This window comes from Leucopleurus acutus, assembly GCF_964270905.1.
Source record: "Leucopleurus acutus genome assembly, chromosome: 14".
NCBI classification, from domain to species: domain Eukaryota; kingdom Metazoa; phylum Chordata; class Mammalia; order Artiodactyla; family Delphinidae; genus Leucopleurus; species Leucopleurus acutus.
In genome coordinates, this window is record NC_139156.1 from 7,349,898 (window position 1) to 7,371,749 (window position 21,852).

The following is a 21,852-nucleotide window of genomic DNA, read 5'->3' on the forward strand; positions in this document are numbered from 1 at the left end:
TTCAAAGTCTGTCTGACCAGGATTTATAGAAAGTGACAATTACTACAACCTAGTTCAAAATTGTAAGTGGTAGTACAGATAATACCACACCTGAAAGACACACTAGGCTGGGTTCTGGTACAGTGCTGCTACTTTAAGTAATTAATACAAGAAACAGGCTTCTTACCTCCTGAGCAGAAAGGAAGTGCACATGGAGTAACTTCCTTTCACTGTCAACCAGAGGCAGAAATGTAATGGTGACATCGTCATCGGTGTTCAGGTTAGCACCAGCACCTCGGTTACCATAGCCATCATTTTCCATGGCAACCAAAGCAGAGAAGTGGCCCCTTGTATAGCCCAGAGCAATCGGACTTTTCCAACAAAAACTCTGTTCCCACAACAAAGGCAAATACACACCTGGAAAGAGGGAAGAAAGTCACAATGAGATTTTCAGGATGTGACTGCAATGTGCATTAAAATAATAAACAAGAAAGCTCCAAAATACTCATGATAATGGCTTACCTTGAAACCGAGTATATCCCAAAGTTTCTCCCCGGAAACTTTTATAATATTTTACTCCATAAACTATAATTGGTCGTCTAAGAATATGTGCAAGTACAAAAATGTGGGTCTGTTCCAAACTTGCTCCAGGCTGTACAGAACAAAATAAAAGAAAGCAAATTCTCTTTAAAACATTTATTACCACCCCGGAAAACTGATGTGTATAACACAATGCTACCCTCCTTCATTATTACACTACCTCAATTCATTTAAAAAATATAGTAATACTACTGTCCAACTAAAGAGTTTGATTCCTCAAATAGCAAAGTCCAATAAAAGAAATCTGCAAAGTTTATGTACAGGTATCCTTCATTATCCAAACTCAAGAACTGAACAGATTTGTTTAAATACTGATTTCAGAAACAAGAGATTCAGACAGCAAAGGAAGCTTGATTTATATAACTGCCTTCTGGCTAAGTTACTTGTGAAAGTACTACCTACAACAAGGTCCACCCGAAGTAAAAAGAACTTCGTTATTTCACACAAACATAAATGGCTGCAAATGGCTGCATCACCTAAGGCAAGAATATGCAACAGGTCTCCCTTCCCCCCATAATGATTCTGACAGCACCTTTACAGGAGGTACATGTCTCAGATGTAAAACAGTCACTGTGAACCCTGCCCAAATGACCCAAAGACAGAAGGTACTTCCCTCAGAGGGTACTAATGAATTATGATGCTTTCTGCAAAGAAAAGAAGTGGTTTGTTGTGCATATATTTGAAGTTTATAGTTAAGTATATTAATATGCTTCATAAAATAAAACTAGCATGAGTGTGAGGGACAGCCCTACACAATACATCTATAAAAGTTCATTCCCAAGTTAGTTAATCATTCCTGTCCACGGCACCTTCTCCTTGGCCTACGTCACGTGGACGGAGGCTCCTCACCTGGGGAGCCTTGTGAAGATCACAACTTGATCCTCAGGGGCCTGGCAGCTCAGCATCAGCACCCACCACTAGCACAGAGATCTTGAGGAAGTGTCCCCTCGGACACAGAATGGGAGCTAACCCGTAGGTAGGTAAAACAGGCATCAAGCCACCACTTCTTAAAATTTTTAATTTATTATTTTTTAAAATTTTTATTGGAGTATAGTTGATTTACAATGTTGTGTTAGTTTCTGCTGTACAGCAATGAGAATTGTTATACATATACCTATATCCACTCTTTTTTAGATTCTTTTCCCATATAGGTCATTACAGAGTATTGAGTAGAGTTCCCTGTGCTACACAGTAGGTCCTTATTAGCTATCTATTTTATATATAATAGCGTGTATATGTCAATCCCAAAAAGTCACCTGAGAGGACAATATAACTGAAGAGTAATCTGAGGAAATATTTAAGAGGTTAGAATCACCAAGTACAACTTTCATTTGGACAGTTTTTTAATCACTTAATATAAGAAACATGTTGCCCTCCCTGTGCTGCAGCGAGGACTTGCCTATGGTCCCAGAGCTGATAAACAGCAGTCACTAGAACCCAAGTCACCTGCTGCCAAGTCAAGCGCTCTTCCCTTCATGCCACACTGCCTCCAACATGGTCTTAGTGTAAACCAAGGCATTTAGACCAGCTGCCTCACTTTTCTCATAGGAGCAACATGCCCTGAAGCATTCTTACCTGACTAGCAAGAGAGAGTATAAATGCCCAGTCTTCTTGCCACTGTTCTTCTCTCAAGGAAAAATGTAAACCAAAGCTCTGAGAATACCAGGACTCCCAATCTTTCCAACGTGTATAAAACCTAAAAGCAACAGAGTAAAACAGAAGCCTTTCTATAAACAGTTCATTTAATGTTCCGATCATTTATTTAATGTAGTCTTTAAGCAATTCAAATGCAGAGATTAATAATTAATTTTACCTGGCTTGCAGTATATTTTTCCAATTAAAAATGCCTCCTTTCTGCTAGCAGACATCTTTTAACATATCCTCAGACATAATCTGATTCACCACCCACCAAATTTTCATCAAAACTACGAACACTAGTGATGAGAACGGTTGATTTCAATTGTCTACTATTGGTTTACGAATAAAAACTAAAAACACTCAAAATCATCTGAGAGGTTGGATAAAAATCAAAGACACTACATTTCTCCATTAATGAATAGTTATCCACTACTTGGTCACAGACTAGAAATAGCCCATGTGTTTATAAGAATATCAAAATCACTTCCTTGAGATTTCATTCATTAAATAAAATTATTTGATTATCACATGACAATTGAAATAAAAAATCACTGTAACTACAAGAACAATCCCTTCTTCATGCTTAATACCTGTTTAAATACTTCGGCCTAATAAATTATGAAGACTAAAAATCAAACTAGGCCACTGGTAGACTGAATTACTAAAAGCAAAACATTCTTTTTCTTTAGATCAAGTATACAAATAAAGCCGGATATAATTATGCTCAAAACTGTGATCCACTGTCTTACAAAACAAACCAGCAAAGACCTCTGAAGACATTTAACCTGTTTGTAACATTACATTCCTCTCACATGTAGTGAACTATCAGAAATCCCCAATACTTTTATGTATTTGAATTCTAGGTAAAAGAATCAAAAGATCAGAAAACATTCTTTTGCTGTTGTTGAAATGTTAAGGTATTAAATGTCTTAGTGTCACACGTTTCTTTAGAGTAACTTAATGCAGGGCTCCGTGAAAAGTAAATTAATATATTTTAGATTTAAAAAAGAAAGTTACGGAGGCTTAACTCTTGTTTGATTAGAAAAAAAACTTTTCTATGCCAGAGAACCATAGGTTTTCTCTTTTTAAATCAGGAATGTAAGTTTCAATGCCAAATGTTTAAAAATAAAATATGGGTATTCCTCTTTTAAAATACCTAAGATACACAGAAATATATTTCAATGCACCAATGACAAAATACATTGTTTTAATAAATTCGAGGAAAAATATCATGAAACACAGAAAGTTGCTGCAGTTAAGAAATTTCTTGGTTGCTGCCTAGGATCGTTTTATTGAATGAGACACCTAAATGTGCCAGAAATCAAATGATGACTTCACTCAAAACTCAAGAAGACTGCAGAAAAAGGCTGTTCAAATATATTTTAAAAATAAGCATGTTCAAATAATCACACCCACCACACAAAGACCTAAACACTCAAGCTACCTGGCTCACTGAAAACAGACAAGCAAACCAAATCCAGGAATACGAGGCCAAGCGGGACAGCAAGTTTGGCTTTAACACTGAGAAGTCACTTCGGGGCTTCCCTGGTGGTGCAGTGATTAAGAATCTACCTGCCAATGCAGGAGACACGTGTTTGAGCCCTGATCCAGGAAGATCCCACATGCCACAGAGCAACTAAGCCCGTGCACCACAACTACTGAGCCTGTGCTCTAGAGCCCGTGTGCCACAACTAATGAAGCCCGTAGCCCCCGCTCGCCACAACTAGAGAATGTCCACGAGCAGCAATGAAGAACCAATGCAGCCAAAAATAAATAAATTTATTTTTAAAAAAATCAATTCCACATTCATGGATGAATTCCACATTCAGTGCAATCTCTATCAAAATCTCAGAGGACTTTTCTGCAGAAGCTAGAACCTAAAATTTATCTAGAAATCCAAAGAATTCAGAATAGCAAAAAGAATCTTGAAAGAAGTAGTACAAAGTTGGAAGACTTATACTCCAGATTTCAAAACCTACCACAAAGCTACAATCATCAAGAAAGTCTAATGTCAGCATAAGGACAGACATACATATCAACAGGAAAAAATTGAGAGTCCAGAAATAAACTTTTACTTTTAAGGTAAAATACTTTTTGACAGAAGTACCAAGGCATTTGAATGGGAAAAAAAAATAAACAGTACTGGGACAACTGGATATCCATGCAAAACAGATGAGTTTAGATCTTTACCTCACACCTTCAATAAAAATTAGCTCAAAATGGGTCACAGACTTTAAATGTACAAGCTAAAACTATGGAATTCCTAAGTGAAAACACAGGAATAAAACTTTAAAATTTTAAATTTAAAAACTGTAAACAACTATAATAAGTATGCTAAGGGATCTAATGGAAAAAGAGAGCATGCAAGAACAGATGGGCAATGTAAGAAGAGAGATGGAAATCCTAAGAAAGAGCCAAAATGAAATGCTAGAGATCAAAAACGCCAACAGAAATGAAGAACATTTTTGATAGGCTTATAGTGGACTGGATACAGCTAAGCAAAGAACCTCATGAAGATACATCAATACAAACCTCCAAATCTAAAAAGCAAATATAACACACACAGAAAAAAAAAGTGAATTTCAAATAACCATGGGACAACTACAAAAGGTATAACATACAAATGTCAATAATAGAGGGAGAAAAAAGAAAGTAACGGAAGAAATATTTGAAACAATGACTGAGAATCTCACCAAATTAATGTCAGACACCATACCACAGATCCAGGAAGCTCAGAGAACACCAAGAAGGAAAAATGCCAGAAAAACTACACCTAGGCATATCATATTCAAACAACAGAAAATTAAAGAAAAAGGTCCTGAAAGAAGACAGAATATAAAAAACACCTACCTGGGACTTCCCTGGTGGTGCAGTGGTTAAGAATCTTCCTGGCAATGCAGGGAACACAGGTTCAAGCCCTGATCCAGGAAGATCCCACATGCCACAGAGCAACTAAGCCTGTGCGCCACAACTACTGAGCCTAAGCTCTAGAGCCCATGAGTCAGAACCACTGAGCCCGTGTGCTACAACTACTGAAGCCCGTGTGCCTAGAGTTCGTGCTCCACAAAAGAAAAGCCACTGCAATGAGAAACCTGCACAATGCAATGAAGAGTAGCTCCCGCTCGCGACAACTAGAGAAAGCCCACGCACAGCAACGCAGCCAAAAGTAAATAAATAAATAAATTTATTTTTAAAAACCCAAAAAACACCTGCCTATGCAGAAACAAAAGATAAGAATTATATCCGACTTCTCAGAAACCATGCAAGCAAGAAGAGAATGAAGTGAAATATTTTAAAAGTTGAGACAAAAAAAACACCAACCTAGAATTCTATATCCTGTGAAATGATCCTTCAAAAGTAAAAAAGAAATAAAGTCTTTCTCAAACAAACAAAAATGGAGGGAATTTGTTGCCAGAGACCCGGTTCACAAGAAATGTTAAAAGAAGTTCTTTAGAAAGAAGGAAAATAACATAGATCAAAAATTTTGATCTACATAAAAAAAGGAAGAGCATTAAGAAATAAATTGAAAATAAAATTAAAACTTTTATTTTTTATTCTTAATTGATCTAACAGATAATAGTTTATTCAAAATAATATTTGATTATGCATACTTATGTATATATATATAGTGTGTGTGTATGAACGTGCGAGCGTGTGTGCAGGTATGCGCTTATGTATGCTTACATATAAGTGAAATGAATGACAATAAAGATACAAGGGACAGAAAGGAGGAATTAGGATTATTTTGTTATTATGAGGTAATGACACAACCCATGAAGTGGTACAGTTTTATTTGAAAGCGGACTTGGATTATTTGTAAAAATATACTGCAAACTCTAGGGCAACCACTAATAAAAGTTAAAAAAATAAGTATAACTGATATGCTAAGAAAGTAGAGAAAATAGAATCATAAAATGCTCAACTAAAAACATGAAAGACAGGGGCTTCCCTGGTGGCGCAGTGGTTGAAAGTCCACCTGCCGATGCAGGGGACACGGGTTCGTGCCCCGGGTCCGGGAGGATCCCACATGCCGCAGAGCGGCTGGGCCCGTGAGCCATGGCCGCTGAGTCTGTGCTCCGCAACAGGACAGGCCACAACAGTGAGAAGCCCAAGTACCGCAAAAAAAAAAAAAAAAAAAAAAAAAACCCGAAAGAAAAAGAGTGAAAGACAAAAACAGGAACAAAGAACAGGGCAACAAATAGAAAACAGTTACAAACATGGAAGTTATGAATCCAACTATATCAATAATCACTTTGAATGTCAATGATCTAAATGTAATAATGCTGACAACATCAAATGCTGGCAAGGATATGGAGCAACAGGAATTCTCATTCATTGCTGGTGGGAATGCATAACAGTACTGCTACCTTGGAAGATTGATCAGCAGTTTCTCACAAAACTAAACACATACTCTTATTAGATAATCCAGCTATTATGAACTTTGGTGTTTACCCAAAGGAACTGAAAATCTATGAACACACAAAACCCTGCATATGGAAGTTCACAGCAGCTTTATTCATAACTGCCAAAACTTGCAAGCAAAGTGTCCTTCAGAATGGATAAAATTCATCCAGACAATGAAGTACTTTTCAGCATTACAAAGAAATGAGCTATGTAAGCCATGAAAAAACAGAGGAACCCTAAATGCACATTACGAAGTGAAAGCAGCTGATCTGAAATGGCTACATATTATATGACTCCAACCACATGACAGTGTGGAAAAGGCAAAAACAACAGAGACAGTAAAAAGACCAGTGGCTGCCAGAGTTAGGCAGGAGGAAAGGATGCAGTGGCAGAGCACAGAGGATTTTGGGGCATTGAAAATACTCTCTCTGATACTATAATTGTAATCCTCTGTTCAATACTATCTATATAATGGTGGACACATGTCATTACACATTTGTCCAAAATCGCAGAATGTATACTAAGATGAACCCTAATGTGAGCTATGGACTTTCGGTGATAAGAATATTGTCAGTGTCGGTTCATCACTTGTCACAAACATACCACTTTGTGGGGGATGTTTGTAATGGGCAGTTATGCGTGGGGGGACATGGCAAACAACGGTGCCTTCCTTTCCATTGTGCTGTGAACTAAAACTGCTCTCAACCAATTAAGGTCTAAAAATGTATACAGAGAGGCACAACAATAAGTTATCCAAAGCTGATACTTCTAAAAGAACTGATTTTTCACTGATTTTTCCCCCTATTTATATTAATTACTCCCATTTGGCTCTCTATTTGGATTGACATGTCAATCAAAGGCAAGTACAACATTCCATCTTGAGCACTTGAGCCGGATCAAATCATAGGCACCCAACAGAAGAGCACGGCTACCACCACAAAAAAAATGTCCTATCTTTAAGTGATAGGAGGAAGGGTTTAAATAAAAGAAAATTACTTTCTCAGTTCTCATTTAGATATTTTATGACTTAAAAAAAGTCTCATCCTACCTGACTTGGATTATGAGCAAAGGAAACCCTAGCAAAAAGCTGATTTAAAAGGAGACTGCACAAGTGATATACTGGCTGCTCCTCTCCTGACCTAGGACAGGGCCCTCTCATTCTACCTTCTAATAGTCATATAAGAGCCCAGTCAACAAACTTGTCACAACTCAAAATAGTCAACAATTTAATCGTTATTCAGTAAGGCTAATATATTTGACCCACATCACTGATGCCTTGAATCTACGGCAACAATGCTTCCTCTCTCCTCATTTGATAATCTTCATCCCCTCTCCACCCCAAGATAGTGAAAAGGATGTCTATGTGATCACTACAATCCTGGCAGCTCCCTATGCCTTAACTGTAAAACATCAGGTGAAGACCCTGTATGGCAGGGACTGGAGGAGGTGGCACCAAGGCACTCTTTATTGTAGAAAGCCTGTTCATACGCCAGCGAAGCATCCTTTTAGAACCAAGGCCTCCACTACCAAACGACCTGCCACAACAGCACTTACCAGTGGCTGCACTCATACAACCTAGGTCCTTCTCACTCTCAATAGCCATCTAGCCCATTTTCCACCTCAGATTATGGCAATCTTTTTCTTTTTCCCCCTACTTTCACATTAGACTTTTGAGACTTCAAATGACTCAAAACTAGAATTTCAGTCCTAATACAAATGTAAGTGACAACTCCAATCCAGAAGATTACCTACTGCCAGCTTTGAGAAACGGGTAGCATAAAGTTCCCAAACTATTAATAGCCACCAATGTCTTTTTCTTTTTAAAGCCCTCACAGCTAGGAAAAGTAGATATCACCTGCTGAAATTTACAGTACACTTTCAACCTTACAACAGGGTCAGAATATTACTGTCAGAGGAAAGGCTAGAGCTGCCTTTTAAAAAGGACTTATAAAATGGTAGACTTACCAAGGTCCAGATCTAGTTTCCAGGCTGAGCAGCTAGACCTCATCCACACCCAGAGGACAGATCTATCTTTCTAAGGGCAGAGTCACATTAACTAAACCTACAAGGCAAACCTGTAAAACCACAATATCCAAACCTGTAAAACCACAATATCCAAAAGTCAATGTTGATTTTCTTAGATGTGGTAATGAGGATGTGGTTGGGTAGGAGAATATCCTTGTTCTTAAAAGATGCATGCTGAAATACTGAAGGGTAAAGCACCAGGATGCCTACAATTAACTGGCAAAGGGGAGTGTTTAGGTACACAGAGATGGAGCACCTGTGGCAAAATGTTAACAATTAACAACTGGCCAATCCAATGAAGGAGATGTTGGCATCCCTTGCACTGATTTTTTTTTTTTTAACTTTTCTGTGGATTTGAAAATTTGCAAAATAAAACATGGTCTTAAGACTACCTGTCTCAGGAAGAAAAACTCGTAATACACAATCAATATAATCTCTTAAAGTTGAACAGAAATACGAAATCAAAGCTACTTTAAAATATGAGCACTGGAGCTGACCAAGACACGAAATACAGCGTATGTGTAGTTTAAAATTTTCCACTAGCAACACTAAAAATAAATAAACAGGTGAAACCAGAAAACTAAAAGATGAGCAAAGACCCTTCTATATTTAAGACACTCCTACAGCTTCCAATGTTTCTATTTTAAAGCTTAGCAAAAAGATATAAAAACCACTGAGATGTTCAAAGTGTCTCAGTGCCGAAAAACCAAAGGTTTTTCCCCCTAGCTTCCACAGAAAATATAACAGACAAAAAGTATCCCACCACTGTAAGGAAATGATTCAGCCAGTGTACTCCTGGATTCAAAAAGGGAAGGATGTCAGCTCACCAATGTGAACAGTCATGTAGGCTGTCATGCAGGGCTTTCCGAAGCACCGAGTCCTTGTCATAAATGCCCCAGGTAGCTTGTAGTACTGAATCAAGTAAGCAGTCTCCTGCAGTCCGGTTCCAAAGTGCATACAGTCGACTGTCCAAACGTGTAGCCAATTCCAAGGACCAGTTTATAATTGGAGATTCTTCTTCTAACTCTATATGAAGAATTTAAATAACATGTTCATATAAAACATTAATAAAGGAAATTGAAGATGATTCAAAGAAATGGGAAGATATCCCATGCTCTTGGATTGGAAAGAATTAATATTGTTAAAATGGCCACACTACCCAAAGCAATCTACAGATTTAACACAATCCCTATCAAATTACCCATGACATTTTTCACAGAACTAAAACAAATAATCCTAAAATTTACATGGAACCATAAAAGACCCAGGATTGCCAAAGCAATCCTGAGGAAGAAGAATAAAGCAGGAGGTCTAACCTTCCCAAACTTCAGACAATTACTACACTAATCAAAACAGCATGGTATTGGCACAAAAACAGACATATGGATCAATGGAACAGACAGAAAGTCCAGAAATAAACCCACACACCTATGGGCAATTAATCTTCAACAAAGGAAGCAAGAACATACAACGGGAAAAAGACAGTCTCTTCAGCAAGTAGTGTTGGGAAAGTTGGACAGATGCATGTAATAAAGTTAGAACACACTCTCACACCACACAAAAATAAACTCAAAATGACTTAAAAGACTCAAATACAAGACATCACACCATAAAACTTCTAGAAAACGACACAGGCAAAACATTCTCTGATATAAATCGTACCATTTTTTCCCTTAGGTCAGTCTCCCAAAGCAATAGAAATAAAAACAAAAATAAACAAATGGGACCTAATCAAATTTACAAGCTTTTACACAGCAAAGGAAACCATAAACAAAACAAAAAAACAACCTATGGAATGGGAGAAAATATTCGCAAATGATTTGACTGACAAGGGCTTAATTTCCAAAATATACAAACAGCTCATACAACTCAACAACAGAAAAACAAACAACCCAATTGAAAAATGGGCAGAAGACCTAAACAGACATTTCACCAAAGACATACACATGGCCAACAGGCACATGAAAAGGTGCTCAACATCACTAATTACTGGAGAAATGCAAATCAAAACTAGAATGAGATACCACCTCACACTGGTCAGAGTGGCCATTATTAAAAAGTCTACAAATAACAAATGCTGGAGAGGGTGTGGAGAAAAGGGAACCCTGCTATACTGTTGGTGGAAATGTAAGCTGGTACAGCCATTATGGAGAACAGTATGGAGATTCCTCAAAAAACTAAAAATAGAGTTGCCATATGATCCAGCAATCCCACCCCTGGACACATATCCAGACAAAACTATAATTCAAAAAGATAAATGCTCCCCTATGTTCAAAGCAGCACTACTCACAACAGCCAAGACATGGAAACAACCTAAATGTCCATCAACAGATGAATGGATAAAAAGATGTGGTACAATGGAATACAACTCAGCCATAAAAAAGAATGAAATAATGTCATTTGCAGCAACATGGATGGGCCTAGAGATTATCATACTAAGTGAAGTAAGTCAGAAAGAGAAATACAAATACCATATGATACCACTTATACGTGGAATCTAAAATACGACACAAATGAACTTATCTACAAAACAGAAACAGACACAGAGAACAGACTTGTGGTTGCTAATGGGGAAGGGGGGGTGGGAGTTTGGGGTAAGTAGATGCAAACTAGTATATACAGGACGGATAGATAACAAGGTCCTACTGTATAGCACAGGGAACTATATTCAATATCCTGTGATAAACCATAATGGAAAAGAACATAAAAAAGAATGTATGTATAACTGAATCACTTTGTTGTACAGCAGAAATTAACACAATATTGTAAATCAACTATACTTCAATATAAATAAGTAAATAAATAATGTTCATTTTCATGCTTCTGCAATTAAGAAATATTCAGTGGGGCTTCCCTGGTGGCGCAGTGGTTGAGAGTCCGCCTACCAATGTAGGGGACACGGGTTCGTGCCCCGGTCCGGGAAGATCCCACATGCCGCAGAGCGGCTGGGCCCGTGAGCCATGGCTGCTGAGCCTGTGCGTCCAGAGCCTGTGCTCCGCAACGGCAGAGGCCGCAACAGTGAGAGGCCCGCGTACCACAAAAAAAGAAAAAAAAAAAAGAAATATTCAGTGGAAGAACCTATTCTCTAGAAGTTAATAGATTTAGTATGTAATTTACTAATAAATTTATTTACTAATAAATTCTGATCAATTGAAATATAAACCTTTGAGTAGTTGAAACACCTTAAGGCTCTAGAATAATCACCTTAAGGCTCTAGAATAATTTACTCCATTTTTAAATTCTTCATGATTTTCTAAAAATTTTTAATATGAAAATATACTCATTCTAGAATAGGAAACAGATAACCAAGGTTTAAAAATGTTTATACCTTTATTCACTCTACCACAGTTAAGAGCTATGAATGAGCACTTCTAACAGCACAATACAACACTGTTCTTAAGGACTTTACATTTTCAATTTAAAGTAGAAATAAACTATGTTGACCATACACCAAACTATTCCAAACCTGACAAAGCAAAAAGTTTATTGAATCAATAAAAGATAAATTATACTCATTAATTCCATGCTTACCTTTTTGAACATCTCTATCAAGCACCTCATCAAATAATTTTTCTTGGACTGTTGGAGGCAAGTCTTCAATATCTACAAAGAAAAACCAGATTTAAAAAATCTTTACATGTCTCATAACTGAAAAAATTCGATGCCAGCATCTAACAGTAACCTCCTCTAAAATAACTGCCTTTCCACCGAAGGCTGTCGAATAGCTTCTTTTAAAAAACATGCATGTTATCTCGTGTGTGTGTGTGTATGAGGTGTAAAATATTTCCTTTCTGTACTTCATTATCAAAACTGTGATCTATCTACAAACAATAAAAAGAAAATCATTTGGACCACTAATTATATACAGCTATTATCAAAACAACAAGAGATAACAAATGCTGACAAGAATGTGGAGAAAAGGGAACCCTTGTGCGCCAGTGGTGGGAATGTAAACTGGTGCAGTCACTATGGAAAACAGTATGAAGTATCCTCAAAAACTATCATATGATCCGGCAATCTCACTTCTGGGTACACAGCCAAAGGATATGACAACAGGGTATCGAAAAGGTATTTGTACCCATGTTGGTTGCAGCATTACTCGCAATAGCCAATATATGAAAACAACCTGAGTGTCTATCAATGGGTGAATAAATAAAGTAGATGTGATACATCTATACAAAGCAGTATTATTAAGCCATGAGAAAGAAGAAAATCATGCCATTTGCAACATACAGAAGGACCTTGGAGACATTATGCTAAGTGAAATAAGCTCAACAGAGAAAGACCAATATTGTATGGTATTACTTACATATGGGATCTTAAAAAAAAAAGTCAAACTCATAGAAACAGAGAGTAGAAAAGCAGCTGCCAGGGGCAAGGCAGGAAGGGATTAGGGAGAAATTGCTAAAAGAGTACAAACGATAAACCATAAAATGAAGACAGCTAGGATTAAATGCAAAACATAGTAACAATAGTCAGTAACGCTGTATTGTACAATTGAAATAAGACAACAAAACTTAATGTTCTCACCCAAAATATAAATAAATAGATAGATAAATAAATGTGAGGTGATGAATGTGTTAATTAACTAGATGGGGGGAATCTAGTTAATTAACAGTTAACTTTCACAATGTATAAATCAAATCACCACAAAGTACACTTTAAATATTTTACAATTTTCTATGTCAATGATAATTTAATAAAGTTGAAATAAAAGAAAAAAGAACAGAGCTATCTAATATTCGAGTTAAAATAACAACAACAACAAACAAACAAATTTTTGTCTGTTCTCTTTCCCCCACACTCTCAACCTCTGCTCAGGACTGTGATTTTCAGACTTCAGAATCTCCTTATACAAGTTACTGAGCCATTCACTTTGGCACGCAGATTTCTGTTTTCCTCACCTTCTCAAATTCTCTATGCTCTCTGTTCAGTTTACTAATTGAGTAGTCTAGAGTAAGAAGCATTACCCTTACAAAAATGTTTTAACCTTAGAACTATTTTCAACTTAAAATCTAATCATCACTTGAAGTACTAAGTTTAAATATACAGAGTGCATTTCAAATGAAATTTATCTGATTTTTAAAAGCTTAGCTGTTATTTTCTACCATTTTGTAAATACCTCTGTTCATATCTCAATATAAAAAAAGCTCAAAACACTCAAAACCAAAATATAAGTTTTATTTAGAACCTTTTGGTGTTTACTGCATTTATTCAATGCCAACTGACAAAAAACAGCCTGGAAGACATTTCCACTTGTCATGGAACTGAAAAATAAAAGTTGCTTCACAAATATAGTAGAAATTAACGTAGTAAGTGAAGAAAGTAATGACACTTTCAAAAGAATGCCAGTATCTTTGACTCAAATAACTTGACTCTACCCATCAAAAACCCATGTTCTGATCTTATCTCCTAATATCAGGTAACCAATAGTTATCTATGAAAAGAAAAAGAAAAAAAGCAGACTGATAATATTCTAAAATAAAAACAAAGAGAAAAATAAATGGATAAAACAGACTTTTTAAAATATCTGAGGCCCACAAAGAAGTCACTTATTATCAGCTGCTGTCTTCCTATCAGCTCTAAGGCATTAGTTTATAAATGGCCCTTGTACTGGTCACTTCCAGTAAAACAGGGTAATCAAGTAATTTAAGATCCACATATAGTAGCTATCTGTTTTCTAACAGAAACATTTTCATTCAGACATTAAAAAATTATAATAAAGTTTAAATTTATTTTCACACAGAGATTTGGAGTTACCTGCTGGCAACGTAAATGTTACAAGGTCAGTTAGGAAATAGCAAGCAAAATCCCCCTTTCTCTGATGAAGAGAGGCAGCTATCTCACGCCGGATTTGCTCTGTCAGTTCAGGACACACCATTGCTGGAATACACTTTGCGGCTTGCTGAGACACCTTAAATACAAAAGAAACTTTCCTCTACATCTCATTTATCATCAGTGGAAGCAGAAAACAACAGTGTATAAAAGAAATTACCAAAAATTCCCAGTAACTCAAGGTGTTTTTGTTTTTGTTTTAAATATATGAGGTACTGGGTGTTATTTCCTCAATAGTATAAGTATATATCAGTACAACTTCCCTGGAAAACAGTGATAAAAATGTTTTACCCTCTCAACTCAGCAGTTCTACTTTCTAGTGGAGTTTATCCCAAGGAAATACACAAAGATGCATATAAAAATTTATGTAAAATGGAGTTGTTCGCAAATGTTCATCATAGGAGGGGGAGGGAGGACAAAAAACAAAGTAAGAATAACCATCATGCCCCTAATAAAAACATTCTTATTAAAAAACAGGGAATTCTAGCTCACAGAGAAAGAGGAAAGTTACAAACACTCTTCTGCTCTGTTAAGAATATTTCAAGTACTTTGACTTAGAGTAAAGAAAAGCAGGTTTTTTTAAATAAATTTATTTATTTTTAGTTATTTTTGGCTGTGTTGGGTCTTCATTGCTATGCACGGGCTTTCTCTAGTTGCGGTGAACGGGAGCTACTCTTCATTGCAGTGCGCGGGCTTCTCATTGCGGTGGCTTCTCTTGTTGCGGAGCACGGGCTCTAGGCACGCGGTCTTCAGTAGCGCGGGATCTAGAGCACAGGTTCAGCAGTTGTGGCGCACGGGCTTAGTTGCTCCACGGCATGTGGGATCTCCCTGGACCAGGGATCAAATCCATGTCCCCTGCACTGGCAGGCGGATTCCCAACCTTTAAAGGGTTAGTTCCCAATGACTTCAAATCCCTCCCCACTTGTTACAATTCTGATTTTTTTTTTTTTTTCTGTTTTTTGGCCACACCACACAGCATGCGGGATCTTAGTTCCCCGACCAGGGATCAAACCCGCAACCCCTGCTGTGGAAGCACGGCATCTTAACCACTGGACCGCCAGGGAAGTCCCTATAATTCTTAATCTTTTAAAAAAGCATCTGGCTTCTCCAAGTGTAAAACAGACAACCAATCTCTGCAGTAGTACAATTCGACGGGAATGAAATCTGAGCACCGGTGTAGAGAGCACTACCACAGAGAACCTCTAAACAAGGAGGCGGCTAGAACTTTCCTGTCCTTTTTAAATGATGAATAACAACAAACGATGAAAAGACATTATCTTACATTTAACTTGTACTCCTTTTGTGGAGCTCAAGAAATCTATATACAGAGAATTCTGAAATCCAAGGTGAGTATCTGCTAAAGAGGAAATGAGTCTGGTGTGACCCTGAGCGAGCCAGTTAGCTCTGTCCTCTGCTGTCACTACAGACGCAGCCACTAACCTGGACGACCTTCCTGAATGCAGACTTCCAGTCACAAGTGGGGCTTGGAGCAGCAGATCTTCCAACAAGCCACACAAAGAATAAGTTTTACTGATAATGTCATCTACATAACACACGTGGACAGCTTAATTGTAATTACTATTAAGGTAAGTAAACAGTATTTCAAAAACCCTGCATACCCAACGCAACCATTAGACATCCTATTCTGAAAACTACACAAAAATTCAATTCTCCTAAACTTTACTAGCCAGGATTACCAGTAACAATGAAATTGTCACCACATCTTATCTCCATAAGCCCAATCTAAGCAACACTAAAACTGTGGAAAACCAAATATTAAATATTTTCAGAATATAACGGACTATTTCTCAAGTCAAAGCATTAAAATGCATCTCAAAAGTAAATTCAAAAATAGCTTATCTCAATGTGCTAACCCCCCGCCCCTTTCCAAAATCCTGGGAAGATTTTTTTCAAAAACTACTTGGACTGAAACCTGAATATTGCAAACACTCCAAGAGAAACCTTACAGCTGGTGATTGGCCTCTAAGCTTCCTTCTCCCGCCACCATCCTTAAGCATATGTCCCTGAGGCCTGCCTCCCATCTTCTAGCCCAGGGGTCCCCAACCCCCGGGCCATGGACCGGTACCGGTCTGCGGCCTGTTAGGAACCGGGCCGCACAGCAGAAGGTGAGCAGCGAGCGAGCCATGCTTCACCTGTCGCCCCCATCGCTCTCATTACCGCCTGAACCATCCCCCACTCCCGCCTCCCCTCCCCACCGTCTGTGGAAAAACTGTCTTCAACGAAACCGGTTCCTGGTGCCAAAAAGGTTGGGGACCGCTGTTCTAGCCTCTTTAACCTGAGTCTCAACCATCTCCTTAAGCTACTGGTTAACCTAGGGTCCATGAACTTGGGAAGGGACCATGAATTAGAATAGGAATTTCAATCAAATTTAAATCCTTCATTTTCACTAACCTCCTGCCTACATTTAAAATGCATTTTCTTTTCTTTTTTTTTTTTTTTTTTTGCTGTATGCGGGCCTCTCACTGTTGTGGCCTCTCCCATTGCTCCGGACGCACAGGCTCAGCGGCCATGGCTCACAGGCCTAGCCGCTCCGCGGCATGTGGGATCTTCCTGGACCGGGGCACGAACCCGTGTTCCCTGCATCGGCAGACACACTCTCAACCACTGCGCCACCAGGGAAACCCTAAAATTCATTTTCTTTACATCACGTATATTTAATATTCTGATAACTATTTCAATATAACTGATTTCCTTTGTAACCCTATTTTTTATTTTATACCTTTAAAAACAGTATTTTGAGAAGTCCACAGGTTCCACCAGACTACAAACAGTATCCATTATCTAAAATCCAATTAAACCCCCGGCCCAGACACATATTCCCAAAATGTAATGTTCTCCTGTTCCCATCCCAGAAGTACTTGGCTCTGTGCCCTGTCTGCAGACACATCCCTTAGTCCAGACTCATACTCTCCCCCTTCCAGTCTCCCTACTGGCCCCTTCAGTTCTGTCCTGTAGAGTGCCTACTCCATTGAGACTAAATTCCATCACTGACTTTGTTCTTCCCCTAGAACAAGCCTCCTTTCCACCTCCCCCATCTTGTACCAGGGTGGTCTCTGTGTACCACAGAATATAGCAAAAATTAGAGTATATCGCTTCCTACATTAGGTTATATAGAAAAGACACTACAGTTTCTACTTGAATCATTCTCTCATGCTCTCTCCCTCTCTTGGATCACTTGCTCTAGGTGAAACCAGCTACCACATCACAAGCAGCCCTACTGAGGGGCCCACGTAACAAGGATTTGAAGCCTCCTGCCAACAACCAGGTGAGTGTACTTGGAACCAGATCCTCTAGTCCCCGTCGAGCCCCTGGCAGTTTGTAACCTCATGAGACCCTGAGCCAAAATCATTCAGCTAAGCTGCTCCTGGACTCCTTACTCTCAGAAACTGTGATAACAAGTGTTTGCTGTCTTAAGCTGCTAAGTTTTGCAGGGATTTGTTACACAGCAGTAAATAATAAACACACTGGGGTTCTACCGTCTTCCTGCTGTTAGTCCCCAGAATGCTCTTAGGAGGCCGGCGACTTACACCAGTCCCTCCAGAACCTTCTCATAGTCCTCTACCAGCCTGAGAGAAACCTATGTATCCCCTAAAGACTTGAGCCTTGGTTCACAGCTGCCTTCTCTCTCCTGTCTCCAGCCACCACCAGCAACTATAACTCCACATGCCAGCCCTTCCAGTACACAACTGGGCATCACAACACAAATGTAGCCAGACCTCAGATACTACAGGAACTACTTCTTACTGTTCCATCCCATGTTCCAGAACTCTGGTCTCTCTAATCACACAGCTGCTTTTCAAACAGTCCCCTTCTCCCTTATCCTCAATAAGCCTGCCCTTTGTTTTCAGCATGGCTGTCTCTCAAGCCCTCCTTTGCTCTATCAGGTGCCCCTGGTTACACTAGACTCTTACCAAACTAAACTCATGGCTAGCCATCTCAATCATGCTTTCATCTAACGTTCATAATTATTAATCCCCTCACCCCATGCTTTGTACATAAATGTTCCCAGATATTGGCGAACTTAAATGTGCAAGTAAGCATACACAGGAGTATACTGACCAAATTGGATTTGAATCCACAACTGATCTAACTCTCTGCACTTTTACCCTATTTCTCTTATCATTAAAAAAAAATTACCTGGAGACTTCCCTGGTGGTCCAATGGGTGAGACTCCACACTCCCAAGGCAGGGGGCCTGGGTTTGATCCCTGGTCAGGAAACTATATCCCACATGCATGCTGCAACTAATAGTCCGCGTGCCACAACTAAGAGTCTGCATGCCACAACTAAAAAGTCCACATGCTGCAACTAAGATCCCGCATGCCTCAACTAAAGATCCCGCATGCCGCAAATAAGATGTGGAGCAGGGGCTTCCCTGGTGGCGCAGTGGTTGAGAGTCCGCCTGCCGATGGAGGGGACACGGGTTCATGCCCCGGTCTGGGAAGATCCCACATGCTGCGGAGCAGCTGGGTCCATGAGCCATGGCCACTGAGCCTGCGCGTCCGGAGCCTGTGCTCCGCAACGGGAGAGGCCACAGCAGTGAGAGGCCCGCATACCGCAAAAAATAAAATAAAAAAAAATAAAGTGAGCAGCCAAAACACAGTCTGATCTTGTCACTCCCCTGCCACTCTACCTAACCCTTTTTAAAGCCTTGTTCTGCCCTCAGAATAAGTTTCAAATTCTTTGGCCTAGAAGATCCTTCACACTGCGTCCCCTACTTGCCTCTCTCACTTCCCCTTCGCCATCACAACCCTGCTGAGCTACCTGCAAGTTCCAAATTCGCCACAAATACCACCACCCTTGCCTCTGAATAAAATGTTTCCTCAACTCCCTTCTCTCCACCTACTGTTTGAGGCTAATTCCTCCTACTCCTTCCTTCATTTTACTCTCAGCTAAAATGTTACCTGCTACAGGTAAGAAGGTAAGATACCTCAAAACACTTTCTCAAGCACTCTCCACAGCACCTGGCATTTACATCTCTGAAACTGCACTCTGGGGATTTCCCTGGTGGTGCAGTGGTTAAGAATCTGCCTTCCAATCCAGGGGACACGGGTTCAAGCCCTGGTCCGGGAAGATCCTACATGCCGCAGAGCAACTAAGCCCAGGCGCCACAACTACTGAGCCTACGCTCTAGAGCCCGTGAGCCACAGCTACTGAGCCTGTGTGCCACAACTACTGAAGCCCGCATGCCTAGAGTCCGTGCTCCGCAACAAGAGAAGCCACCGCAACGAGAAGCCCGCACACCACAACGGAGAGTAGTCCCCGCTCACCACAACTAGAGAAAGCCCGCTCACAGCAACGAAGACCCGAGGGAGAGAGGGAGAGGGGGAGAGGGGGAGAGGGAGAGAGGGAGAGATGGGGAGATGGGGAGAGGGGGAGAAAGAAAAAGGGAGAGAAAGAGAGAAAGAAAGAAAAAGTTTTTTTGAAAAAAAAAAAAAACCCTGGACTCTCTATAGAGTAACTGTACCTGGAGATTCATTGAAGGAAGAGCCAATGTCTTCACAATTATAGCCCTTTTATGCACAGTGCCTGGCACGTAGTAGGTACTCAATAAATGTTAGTTGAATGAGTGACAGATACATCCCAGTTTTTTTAAAATCAAACACATGACTCAAATATTATAGCAAAATGTCCTGTTTTAAAAACACATATCCTTAAAAATTATTTACTTCTGTTGAAGTCTAAGTTTAATGTCATTTTTAAAAGAAGACAGAAGATTGAATCTAAAACATTTAAGAACTGAGAAACATTATAACATCAAAAATGAAAACTAAAGAACACATTTCCTTCATATAAAAGAATGTTTAATCAAAATGTCACACTCACCTCTGTAAGCAATATTGCTAGCATATCCTGCCTCTGAAAACGTATAGCCAGATGTACCAGAGTATAGCCAACATCGAAAGCCGAAGGACGGTTCAGCAAGCGCACTTCATCTGCAGTGAGCTGACGGGCAATGTCCCCTCCTGATGATTTGTATGCTTCTATAGCAGCTAAATCACCTTCTACAACCCCTAAAACAAGCATCAAGACAGAAAAAAGTTCAATTTTATTTTTCTTCAAAAAGCATAAACCTGTAGCATTCACTCTAAACTCTGATTCTCTGTGCTTCCTGGATCCCGGGGCATCATTTAAATGTCCTATAGAATATAAGGAAAATTGGGCTTCCCTGGTGGTGCAGTGGTTGAGAGTCCGCCTGCCGATGCAGGGGACACGGGTTCGTGCCCCGGTCCGGGAGGATCCCACATGCCGGGGAGCGGCTGGGCCCGTGAGCCATGGCCGCTGAGCCTGCACTCCGCAAGGGGAGAGACCACAACAGTGAGAGGCACGTGTACCGCAAAAAAAAAAAAAGAATATAAGGAAAATTATAGTGTATTCCTTTCCATTTCCTTCCAGAATTAGAACTGCCTAGTTAGGCACTTACCATCACATTAGTGCTGGTTCCATGCTCTGGTAATGTTTAGAGAAATTATTAGAATATATTAATTGGATCAAAGATCAACAATCTAGTGTGAGTAACTAGACTTCACAAAAGACACTAAGTTCCTGTTCTGGTCCTGGCTCTGCAGAAACCAAGGAGATAGGGATGTGCTTCCCGTTGGTGTTGGGCTGCTTTTGCCCTTTATTCTGTCTTTCTTTTTTTTGGCGCACTGGGCAGCTTTGCGGGAATCTTAGTTCCCGGACCAGGGATCAAACCCGGGCCCACAGCAGTGAAAGCACCAAGTCCTAACCACTGGACTGCCAGGGAATTCCCTACGCTGCACTTTTAAAACTGGATCAAAACAAATGCTGAGCCTTCCACACTACTGTTTTGTTAGCCGGAGACGACTTAGAGCAGTCAAAACTATTTTTAATGTAAGTAAAAGTTAGCAATATTTTGATTTCAGAATTTCTCTTAGCCAAGTCTTCCTTACACCCATTAAGAATTATTAATACAGTAAAACTTGAGCTAGATGATTCTGAACAGAAACAGGCTAAAATAAGACACTATAAACCAGTTGGGGAGTAGAGATACAAAACAAGTATCAATTTTTCCAAATCTATAAAGAACTTTCCATTCCCACTGAACCATGCTATTATTCTTAACACAAATTAATGTTAGGTAATGACAAAAATCCTATTTATTAAGCAGTACAGTACATCTATGGATAATAAGTAGCCTTGGCAAAAAATGAAGGTGTAGGTTAGCTTCAAATTTACCACAAATAGTATTAAACACACACACACACACACACACGACTGTAGGACTAAATAAGTTTGTTTCCTAAATTACATCAAGAAAATTTTGTTACATAAAATGCTACTACTAGCTAGAAATATTCTTAGGGTACTTTAAAAAAAAGCATTTTAA

The 21,852-nt window shown here is 39.3% G+C and overlaps 1 protein-coding gene across 6 annotated transcripts in view; it reads right to left on the bottom strand.

The window, feature by feature from the left end:
• ZRANB1 (zinc finger RANBP2-type containing 1) overlaps nt 1-21,852 on the bottom strand; it is a 69,677-nt gene that overhangs the window by 5,791 nt on the left and 42,034 nt on the right. For 5 of the 6 annotated variants that reach the window (XR_014326760.1, XR_014326761.1, XM_082855068.1 and 2 more), the window contains 7 exons: nt 20,328-20,515; nt 14,407-14,560; nt 12,178-12,249; nt 9,474-9,672; nt 2,155-2,275; nt 502-631; nt 167-396 (listed from right to left, as the gene is read on the bottom strand). Coding sequence is in view for 4 of the 6 variants with exons in the window: in XM_082855068.1 (XP_082711194.1) it covers nt 167-396; nt 502-631; nt 2,155-2,275; nt 9,474-9,672; nt 12,178-12,249; nt 14,407-14,560; nt 20,328-20,515 (1,094 nt within the window). In the remaining 2 variants the exon portion in view is untranslated. Of the gene's footprint in view, nt 1-94; nt 397-501; nt 632-2,154; nt 2,276-9,473; nt 9,673-12,177; nt 12,250-14,406; nt 14,561-20,327; nt 20,516-21,852 lie in introns of those variants that run through there. The other variant, XM_082855067.1, reaches the window with a different exon arrangement.